The sequence below is a fragment of the Dendrobates tinctorius genome, unplaced genomic scaffold (assembly GCF_039654945.1).
Source record: "Dendrobates tinctorius isolate UK_male_01 unplaced genomic scaffold, ASM3965494v1 ptg000008l, whole genome shotgun sequence".
Classification (NCBI taxonomy): Eukaryota; Metazoa; Chordata; class Amphibia; order Anura; family Dendrobatidae; genus Dendrobates; species Dendrobates tinctorius.
Genome location: NW_027361676.1, coordinates 72632919 through 72644623, shown reverse-complemented (window position 1 = coordinate 72644623; position 11705 = coordinate 72632919). Strand labels below are relative to the sequence as shown.

Genomic DNA, 11705 nt, shown 5'->3' with positions numbered 1-11705 from the left:
ATCACCGCAGCAGGAGACAGAAGAGAGTTCATTTCTTTATTGCTTACAAATAGTTTAAATAATGGGCAGTCTTTGGTAAAAATAAAATCAATCAAGAATAAAATATTCACAATTACATTACATAAAGTATTGCACAAAACATTCTTCAATACACCGGAAATAATAAAGGAATGTTCAAGATCCTCAATGAGGAAATGATCTGTACAACATTCAGTTTTGTCTCACCACTATCTTACATAACTGTCTGAAGGTGGCGCACGTCCAGCGCCCATCGTGCCACAGAGCAGGTTAATGCCCCCATTACTAACAGAGAACGGTAACCAAATAACATTTCTTAAATAAAACCGATATCAACGCAGCATTATCCCCTACAATGACTCTAGTAACAGCCTCCTCTGTCTGTAAGTATCACATAAAATAAAGACAAGGGAGTAGTAGTCCTCAGTCGGCCCTCTGCGGAAAAGAGGAAAGTAATTAGCATGTCTGTGGGGCCACAGACATTAGAAGTAGTGGTCACTTTGTGCCGTCACACGCTGGTCCAGCTTTCAGCTGCTCTAAATGAGTCCTTAATTCTGGACACAGCTCGACTAGAAGCACCTCGAGCAATACCTGAGCGGAGACATACAGAAAGGTTATTAGTCATGGGATGCACACAGCAACGATATGGCATAAAGATGATCAAATATATATTATCTGTCCACTGGCTAATGTTAGATGGGTGGGGATCTGATCCCCCACCCACCCCCAAAGCATCAGTAACCTGCAGATGGGAGGGCTTGTATGACTGTGCCGCACTCACTCGCTATGGGACTGTCAAAGATGAGGGAGCACTGTTTGCTATTTCCTGCAGTCCCAATGACAGTGAATTGAGAAAGCATGGGAACTTCTACTCCATTCAAGATGTGGTTGTAATTCCCGTTCTCGGGACCACTGACGGTCTCAGAGGTCAGACCCCCCCCAACAATCAGCATGTTATCTCCTAACTGATGTATAGAGGAGAACTTGTTACTTTGGGAATAACCCTTTAAAAGGAACCTGACAGCTGGTACACTCGGCCCAGGGATGGTGACCATATGTTTTAAGCCATGTATGGTTGACTCAAAGAAAGGCACGTCCCCTGGTCTGCCTCCCTACGTCCCCCCGTCTGCCTCCCTACGTCCCCCCGTCTGGCCCCCATTTGGCTGTAGGGTCACCCCAATATGTCCTCCAGGTGAATAAATCCAACTATGGTGAGGCAGAAGGGGTGACATAGAAATACGCGTTTCGAGTGGCTAAGCACTCTTAATCATGATTAAGAGTGCTTAGCCACTCGAAACGCGTAGATCGATCGCATGCCCTGTAACTCATGGTGGCTTTTAAACCTCATTTCTATTGAGTGAATAAAGAATATTTTTCACTACATCGTGGAGCTGGACAAAGTTTTTTCTCATTGCCTTGGATTGTGCGCTTTGACACAGCGGTCTCGTGCTCCCATGCTGGAATGCTATGTCTGGTGAGCTGGATTTGTATCCTGATTTATTGTGACATAGAAATCCATACAGAGGAAAGGTTCACGGCTTCATATAGATAGAGCAAGGCGCCACAGCTTGGTCTTTGGTAGGGTTAGATTTAAGCAAGCTCCGCTAGATGTAAATGCAACATGTATAGAAGGGGATTGTCCAAGATTTAAAGGGGTCACTACTGGACAACCCCTTCTTGATTTGTAGCAAGCTAGTGAAGAATATATACACAAAAATAAAACTAATCAACTTTATTCGAAATAGATTTAAAAAGAACCATGCGTTTTTAGTAAAAGTGCACGTGGGACAAGAACAGACAAACAAAATAGTCTATGGGACCTGTATGTATTTGGTTACTACAGGGTGAAGTTTTGCTGCTGGTTTTGAGAAATCATCTTGCACAACATAGACTTTTTTAAGCATTCACTAAGGAGAGTGTCTCCAATGAATTATGAATGAGGTGAATGCTTTTATAGGAACCAATGGCTCCTAAAGACAGTCCTTGATAAGGGAGAAACGCAAGGAATATCTTCTGGTACTGTCAAGTGAAAAAGCCTTATAGTTTCAGTGTCTTCAGCGTCTCCCACTCACACACCTCCTCACCTCGACCCCTATCTGTCGGAGTCCCACAAGGTTCAGACCTAGGACCCCTGCTCTTCTCCATTTACACCTTTAGCCTGGGACAGCTCATAGAATCTCATGGCTTTCAGTATCCTCTCTATGCTGATGACACACAGATCTACATCTCTGGACCAGATATCACCTCCCTACTAACCAGAATCCCTCAATGTCTGTCCACTATTTCATCCTTCTTCTCCGCTAGATTTCTGAAACTTAACATGGACAAAACAGAATTCATCATCTTTCCCCCATCTCACGTGACCCCCCCAACGAACCTATCCATTACAGTAAATGGCTGCCCACTCTCCCCAGTCCCACAAGCTCGCTGCCTCGGGGTAATCCTTGACGCTGATCTCTCCTTCAAACCACATATCCAAGCCCTTTCCACTTCCTGCCGACTTCAACTCAAAAATATTTCACGAATCCGTTCATTCCTCAACCAAAAATCTGCAAAAACCCTAGTCCATGCCCTCATCATCTCTCGCCTTGACTACTGCAACCTCCTGCTCTGTGGCCTCCCATCGAGCACTCTCGCACCCCTCCAATCTATTCTAAACTCTGATGCCCGACTAATCCACCTGTCCCCCCCGCTATTCCCCAGCTTCTCCCCTCTGTCAATCCCTTCACTGGCTCCCCATTGCCCAGAGACTCCAGTACAAAACCCTAACCATGACATACAAAGCCATCCACAACCTGTCTCCTCCATACATCTGTGACCTCGTCTCCCGGTTCTTTCCTGCATGCTACCTCCGATCCTCTCAAGATCTCCTTCTCTACTCCCCTCTTATCTCCTCTTCCCACAATCGCATACAAGATTTCTCTCGTGCATCACCCCTACTCTGGAACTCTCTACCACAACATATCAGACTCTCACCTACCATCGAAACCTTCAAAAAGAGCCTGAAGACCGACCTCTTCCGACAAGCCTATAACCTGCAGTAACCACTGATCGACCAAACCGCTGCATGACCAGCTCTACCCTCGCCTACTGTATTCTCACCCATCCCTTGTAGATTGTGAGCCTTCGCGGGCAGGGTCCTCTCTCCTGTACCAGTTATGACTTGTATTGTTTAACATTATTGTACTTGTTTTTATTATGTATACCCCTCCTTACATGTAGAGCGCCATGGAAAAAAATGGCGCTATAACAATAAATAATAATATAGTTTGTGAAACATGGATTTTTGTGAGTACTCACCGTAAAATCCTTTTCTCCGAGACGCTCATTGGGGGACACAGAGACTGTGGGTGTGTGCTACTGCCGTTTGGAGGCTGACACTAGGCATACAAAAAACAAGTTAGCTCCTCCTCCGCCGCATACACCCTCGCCCCGATAGCGGGCGGAAACCAGTTTAGTGCAAAAGTAGTAGAGAACATCCAAAAATTAGCCTTAACGCAGAAAATCATATGTCTGAAAAAGGACCACCCTACATTAAATAAGGAATTATACTAATTAAATAAACAAGAGCCAACTGGCTATCAGGGTGGGTGCTGTGTCCCCCAATGAGCGTCTCGGAGAAAAGGATTTTACGGTGAGTACTCACAAAAATCCATGTTTCTCCGTCTCATTGGGGGACACAGACTGTGGGACGTCCTAAAGCAGTCCCTGGGTGGGAGAACAACTCACCGATCCAAGCCGCATGCCCTCCTGTCTAAAGGTGTGCCACTGCTGCTTGGAGAATTTACCTACCCAGACTCGCATCCGACGAGGCCTGAGTATGCACATTGTAATGCTTACAAAAAGAGTGCAGGCTGGACCAGGTTGCTGCTTTGCATACCTGCTCTGCCGACGCCTGGTGCCGAAGCGCCCAAGAGGCGCCCATTGCCCGAGTAGAGTGCGCCCCTATCCCTGTTGGAATCGGTGCGCCTCTAATACGGTAAGCCTCCTGAATAGTTAGGCGAATCCATCTGGCTATGGTTGATCGTGAGGCTGCGAGACCCTTCCTGCGCCCTTCTGGAATCACAAACAACGAGTCCGTCTGGTGAAAAGGTGCTGTCCTTGACACGTACCTCCTGAGAGCTCTTACCAGATCTAAAGAGTGGAGCGCCCTTTCCACTCTGTGTACTGGCGCTGGACAAAACGAAGGCAGAACAATGTCCTCATTAATATGGAAAGAGGACACGACCTTCGGCAGAAAAGGCGGCGGTGGCCTAAGGACTACTTTATCCTTAAAAAAAGGTCAGAAAAGGAGCTCTGCAGGATAATGCTCCTAACTCCGAGACCCGCCTAATGGAAGTTATGGCTACCAAGAATACCACCTTCCTGGAGAGATATGACAATGAAATTTCCTGTAATGGTTCAAACGGGGCTTTCTGTAGGACACCCAGGACCAGGTTAAGGTCCCAGGCGTCTATAGGTGCTCTATAGTGGGGCACCAAATGAGAAACCCCCTGAATGAACGTCCTGACCTGCATATTGGTAGCGATCTTTCGCTGAAAAAGGACCGACGAGGCCGAAATCTGCCTCCTAAGGGAACTTGGCGCCAACCCTGCGTCCAGGCCGGACTGCAGAAAAGCCAGGATGTTGGGGACCGAAAAGGATAATGGCGCAACCCCATGTTCTCGACACCAATGAAAGAAAACCTTCCAAGAGTTATGATAAATTTTCGCCGAGGCCGGCTTCCGGGCGCTAACCATTGTCGCAACCACTTCACGCCCAAATCCCGCCTGGGTCAGAATCCAAGATTCAACGGCCATGCCGTCAAACACAGGGCCCCCAAGTTCGGGTGGCAGATTGGCCCCTGAGACAGTAAGTCTGGCCGTTCCAGTAGACACCAAGGCACGTCTGCGAGGAGCTGCACTAGATCCGCGTACCATACTCGACGGGGCCAGTCCGGGGCCAGCAGAATTGCCGGGACCCCCTCTGTCTTGATCTTTCTGATGACCCTTGGGAGAAGCGGCAGTGGGGGAAACAGGTATGGGAGCCGAAACTGGCTCCACGGTAGGACCAACGCATCCACCGCGATTGCTCGCGGGTCCTGAGACCGAGCGACAAACGTGCTCACCTTGGCGTTCTCCCTGGATGCCATCAGATCCACGTCTGGAGTCCCCCACCGTTGGCAAATCTGCTGGAAGACCTCGGGGTGAAGGGACCATTCCCCGGCCGCAACGCCCTGTCGGCTTAGGAAATCTGCTGCCCAATTTTCCACACCTGGTATGTGAACTGCTGAGATTACCGAGTGGTGCCCCTCGGCCCAACGGAGCACATGCTCTATCTCGCGCATGGTTGCCCTGCTGCGCGTGCCTCCTTGGTGATTCACGTACGCCACTGCCGTGGCGTTGTCTGACTGACCTCGGACTGGACGTCCTGCTAGCAAGTGCTGAAAACGCTGCAGCGCCAACCGCACCGCTCGAATCTCCAACAGGTTGATCGGAAGACGAGCCTCCTGAGGCGACCATTGCCCCTGGGCCCTGTGATGCCGGAAGATTGCCCCCCAGCCGAAAAGACTTGCATCGGTCGTGATCACCAACCAATGATCTGGGGGAAAAGGCTTCCCCTGAAGAAGAGAGGAGTCGTGTGTCCACCACTGAAGCGCCCGTCGAACCTGAGAGGGCAACCTGCACTGATGATCGAGGGAGAACGGACTCCCGTCCCAAGCCGCTAAGAGAGCATGCTGCAGGGGACGGAGATGAAATTGAGCAAACGGAATTGCTTCCATCGCCGCCACCATCCTTCCTAGAACCCTCATCCCGAACCGGATAGTGTGAGGGCCCGGTTGTTGAAGACTTCGGACTCCCTGCCGGAGAGCCCGAGCCTTGTCCTGAGGGAGAATTACCAACCCTCGGGAAGTGTCGAAAATCATCCCCAGGAATAAAATCCTCTGAGCTGGGGTAAGGGAAGATTTCTTCCCGTTGATCAACCATCCTATGCGAGATAGGGTATCCAGTGTGATACTCACATTCTCCTTGCATGCCCAAAAGGACGGCCCCTTTACTAAGAGGTCGTCTAAGTACGGCAAAACCACTATGCCCCGAGAATGTAGAACGGCCATGACGACCGCCATCACTTTCGTGAATATCCTGGGTGCCGTGGCCAACCCGAAAGGTAGGGCCACAAACTGAAAATGCCGGCCCTCGATTGCAAACCGAAGGAACCTTTGATGCGGGGGAAAAATAGGGATGTGCAGGTAGGCATCCTGGACATCGATCGAGGCCAAATATTCTCCGTGCTCCATGGACGATATGACCGACCGGAGAGATTCCATGCGAAAATGCCTGACCCTGATGAACCTGTTCAGGAGCTTTAAGTCCAGAACCGGCCTTACTGTTCCGTCCTTCTTGGGGACTGCGAACAGATTGGAATAAAATCCTTGGGTCTTCTCGCACTCTGGTACAGGGACAATGACCCCGTTGCGCCGCAACACCTCGATGGCCCCTAGCAATGCCTCTGCCCGGGATTCCGTTTTGGGAAGCCGGGAAAGAAAAAATCGTCTTGGCGGATCTTTGACAAACTCTATTTTGTACCCGGAACACACTAATTCTGCCACCCATGTGTCGCGCACCACCGCGACCCAGATGCAGCAGAACCTGCGCAGACGTCCGCCTACTCTGCTGTCCTCGGGTACTGGATGCCTCGAGTCATTTCGCTGAGGGCTTCTGGGACCTGGCCCCCCTTGATCTGGGCGGGCGGCTCCGCATCCTACCCAGCGGGTTGGTTCTATACGTGACCTGACGCTCCTTGTCTTGGTTATAGCAAGCTGGGGTGGAGGTACTGGCCGCTGCCGTCCACCCGGGGGTGCGAAATGCTCGAAAGCGCGCCTGAGGTTGACGAAAAGGCGGCCTAATCTTTTGCTGTGGAAGGAAGCTGCTTTTTCCCCCTGTAGCATCTGAAATGAGCTTGTCTAATTTCTCCCCAAGTAGCCGATTACCCTGAAAAGGCAGGGAAGTCAAAGACTTCTTAGAAATAGAATCAGCCCGCCAAACCTTAACCACAAGGCTCTCCTAATGGCGATTGCATTTGCTGCCGCTACAGCCGCGCCATTAGCCGCATCCAAGGATGCATTAATTAAATAGTCACCCGCCATCGCGATCTGACTTGCTATCTCTGCCACTTCTGTCGGCAAATCTCTATCCTGTAGGACCTTGTTTAAAGAATCTGACCATGACATCATGGCTTTGGCTACCCATGTTGCCGCAAAAGAAGGAAAGAGCGCTGATCCCGAAGCTTCATACACCGAGCGAGCTAAACCTTCTATGAGTCGATCCGTGGGGTCCTTAATGGAAGAACCGCTAGGTACTGACAACAAGGACCTTGAAGCTAGGCGTGACACTGGGGGATCCACTACCGGAGATTCCGCCCATTTTTTACAACATTCCGATGCGAACGGATATCTCGTTTCCAGCGTTTTTTGTCCTGAAAAACGTTTGTCTGGACGTTCCCTATGCCGCTGCACTATATCCTCGAACTCAGGATGAGTGCTAAATACTCTATGTGGTCTCCTGGTCTTCTTAAAGGATACCTTATGACCTGCGGTTAGGGAGACATCATCGTCAATACCCAGAGTCTGATTGACTGCTTCAATAAGACTGTCTACCGTCTCCCGGTACCCCGGGGTATCCAGGTCCAAGGACTCTTCCCAGTCATCACCTGAACTCTGTTCGCTCCCAGAAAATGGTGACGGTGAGCGAGATGCCGCACTCACGGATGCTGAGGCACCGGAGGGGCCAGGAGACGCAGTACGGGCTCTTTTCCTGTACGTCTGCCTAGAGAGTGTGCGGCCCCTGCAGGCCGGAGGCTCTTGTGAGGTGGATGACCCCCCCCCCCAAACAGGCGAGCCGTCATCTCTACCCCTATCCGGGGCCTGAAGGGTCTCAATCGCCTTCGTGAGCGAAACCATGGACCGAGAGAGTGATAACGCCCATTCTGGGGGATCCAGACCCCTGGGCTCTGTCGCAGGGGAGGGCTCCTGGGTACGTTCGGAGTCGCAGGCTTCACATAACTTATGAGTTTGCGCTTGTGGGAACATCACCCCACAGGAAACGCATGTGGCATAAAGGAACGTGTGCGTTTTTCCTTTCCCAGACATACTGCTGGCATCGGCCCACACACAAAAAATCCCTTAAAGGCTTGGGGGGGGGGGGTAGGCGAAGGGGGAGGAGGGTACTGTGTAGTGCCTTAGTGTGGCTCCGGGACGGGGTCGCACTTACCTGCTCCTGCGCGTCTCTCCCCGTGCTTCAGTTCGCGCCTCACTCCTGGTAAGCTGCGATTCCTCTGTGATCGCGGCCTACCCTGCCTTGCCGCCGGGGCCTCAATTTAATCCGGCGCCCGCCCTGGAGATGGGGGGCGATGCCGGAAATGACATCACGCGCAGGGCGGAGCTTCCGCCCGCGACCCAGGCCGAAGCCGCGGGCTAAATTTAGAAGCGGTCCGCCCGACCGCTACCCCAGCCGCCCGCCTCCCCATGCCCGGCTGACGACGGGGGGCGGCGCCGGAAATGACGTGCGCCCAGGGCGGCGCTTCCGCCCGCGGCACAGGCCGAAGCCGCGGGCTAAATTTAGAAGCGGTCCGCTACCTCGGCCATCCGGCTGCAGCTCCCCACAGTCTCCCGGACCATGCCAATACCCGGAGGGAGGCGAACCAGGTTAGAGGGGGGGAGGGAAAGGTGGATGGGGGGGAGGGAAAGGGGAAAGCGTGCCTTTCCGAAAACGCTGCCCAGGGCCCTCCACTCACTCCAGCACATACCTGAGGTACTCTGTTTAAGACGGTGCAGGCACCCTAGCTCTGACCGCCTTGCCGGGGCGAGGAGAGGGACCGTCTGCCGCCATGCAGCACCGCCGTCATGCGTTGGTGGAGTCATGGGGGCCGCACAGACTAGTCTTGTGCCTCTGTGCAAGCCCATGGTTTCAATACCTAGGGGTCGACAGGACTAAGTCTCGCCTAATGTCCCTCGTCGCGGGAGAGGAAACGTGGAGGGACACTCGCACGTGGTCGCCCGTTGCTGGTTTGGGGAAATCGGATCCTTTCAATAGGATGCGTTGCCCCTGTCTTATCTTCATAAAACAAAAAACCAAGAAAAAAAATAGATGTCTGGGGAAAAGTCCCAGATATGTCCCTCGGTGCGGGAAAGGATACGCGGAGGCGATACTCAACGCGTGCTCGCCCGTTTTTGGTTTGGGGAAATCGGACCCTTTCTATAGGATCCGTCACCCCTGTCTCATCTTCATGGTAAACTAGAAAAAAATAGTCTGGAGAGATCCAGACTGCGTGTGCCTCCATAAGACACTAAGCAAAAACTGGTTTCCGCCCGCTATCGGGGCGAGGGTGTATGCGGCGGAGGAGGAGCTAACTTGTTTTTTGTAAGCCTAGTGTCAGCCTCCAGACGGCAGTAGCACACACCCACAGTCTCTGTGTCCCCCAATGAGACGAAGGAGAAAGTTTGGTGTTCTGGTTATCGCTGATGCGATTTTGTGGCCAAAAATTAGTATACTTCCCAGATCGCCTCCATAGCCCCCCTATCTCTGCACTCCTAGATGTAACGTGACAAACAAGATCACACGCTCACTGATTGGCCGAAGCCTTCACTGCTCCATCAGAGTGTACTTCTGAGAAGGCTGCAGACAATCAGCTGTCATGTGACCACAGGAAGACACAGCATGGAGAGCGGTCAAACAACGCCAACCTGGGAGGTAAGTAAAGGCAGCTTTCTAACAGAAACAGTGCCACTTCTGTCTGTAGGTTGCTTCTGCTATTACTGTATTTGGAAGAAGGCAAACACTTTCTGTAATCCTAAACAACTCATTTAATACAAGTAACATTTCCGATCATGATCCTGCTAGACAATAAGCCATTAATTGTTGGTCATGTTCTGCCACTCAGATTAGAAAGCTTGGTGTGTAGACCGCGTCCCATCGCTTAGCATTACGCTTGCTAATCTCTAATATCCAGGGTTAACTGAATGTTCTGCTGAGGCCCTCAATACAATGACTGGGGGCAATGATGGAGCAGTCACAGTATGGCTTACATAGAGCAGGTGTTTATTGGCTCGGTTTTCTTGGAGTGCATTGAAGATTTTTATGATGCCATGACGGGCATTCTGCTGTCCGACCAAGTTCTGGAGCGCATCTGTAAGACAAGAAATGTGCATTATCTATCTCTGTAGTCGCCGTGCCAGGATACATGGTCAGGGGCACTCGTCACTGGAAGTAATTTGTGCCCTTATATCCCATAGGAGATGGAAGGTAAATTAGCTGCCACATAATATTTTATGAATTCATATTAAACCCATCAGCGTTCCTGGAGAAAAGACACGTTTTATAGTCACACAGCTCCTGTGAGAGGCCATATAGTCAGACACAGAGGTCCAGCACCCACAGACATTCAGCAACCATCCACAGAGGTCCAGCACCCACACACAGACGTTCAGCATCCATCCACAGAGGTCCAGCACCCACACACAGACTTTCAGCATCCATCCACAGAGGTCCAGCACCCACCCACAGACGTTCAGCATCCATCCACAGAGGTCCAATAACCACCCACAGAGGTCCAACACCCACCCACAGAGGTCCAGCACCCACCCACAGCAGATTCGGGCACTCGGCACCAACACATTCAAAATAAAGCAGTTTGTCTGAGTGACGGCTCCTGGTAGTTCTAGAGAGTGACGGGTTCTGATGTGTTCTGACTAATCTCACCAAGGACTGAATTTGGCCATTTAGTAGAGGACACAACCATTCTATTCAGTTTCTCCTGGCCCTGAGGCACACGTGTTTAGATCTGCTATTAGCAGGTATTCTAGGATTGAACTGTGCATTCTCCATAGAGGCATGCAGTTACTATCACCACTATGGTATTTTATTTTATGCCATCAACTAGATTTTCCTTCATTAAGGGGAATCTGGCAGTAGGCTTTTGCCATGTAATTGGAGAGCAGCATGATGTAATGACACAGACCCCAATTCCAGTGATGTATCACTGGGCTGTGGTATTGATTCAATAAAATCATTTAATCAGCAGTAAATTATCACTACAGGACTTGCTGCCTTGTGCCATGTAGCCCTGCACCGTGTAACCTGTACCTGTCTGCCCATACTTGTCTTGTGTCCCTGTATTCTAGCCATGCCCGTCAGCACCCGCCTGCCTATCAGCTGTGCCTTCCAGCAACTATCTGCTTGTACATCAACCATGCCCGCCTGCACTATCCTACCTATATACCAGCCATACCTGCCTACACCTGCCATGTCTGACTGTATACCAGCCGTATCTGTCTTCACCTGCCATGTTTCCCAGTATTCCTGTCATGCCTGCCTGTACTTATCAGTTCCATCTAGTCTTGCCGTTCAATCTGCCTGCCCCTTTGGGGGTCATCTACTGTGCGTCTGAGTTCTGTCCTAGAGTAGCACCTGGGGTCCATCTGGAGCCAAGTCTAACCCCACCATCAGGGGCTCTAGTGAAGAGTCAGGAGTTCACCTTGTCATGCCCCTCCAGGCTCTGCTTGGATCACGGCGCAGTGGTTCCACCACCCTCGTTCCACAGAGATTGTATCAAAATGACATCAAGCAGACCAGCAAGTGATACATCACTGGAATCAGGGTCTCGGTCCCTACATCATGCTGCTCTCAGATTAAATTGCAAACACCTGGTGA

The 11705-nt window shown here is 51.1% G+C and overlaps 1 protein-coding gene across 2 annotated transcripts in view; it reads right to left on the bottom strand.

Moving 5' to 3' along the window:
* Positions 1–22: 22 nt before the first annotated feature.
* SNX25 (sorting nexin 25) overlaps positions 23–11705 on the bottom strand; it is a 385706-nt gene continuing 374023 nt past the window's right edge. For both annotated transcript variants that reach the window (XM_073578576.1, XM_073578585.1), the window contains exons 18-19: positions 10082–10182; positions 23–609 (exon numbers count right to left, since the gene is read on the bottom strand). In XM_073578576.1, coding sequence (XP_073434677.1) covers positions 514–609; positions 10082–10182 — 197 coding nt within the window. In that variant the 3' untranslated portion in view covers positions 23–513. The remainder of the gene's footprint in view (positions 610–10081; positions 10183–11705) is intronic.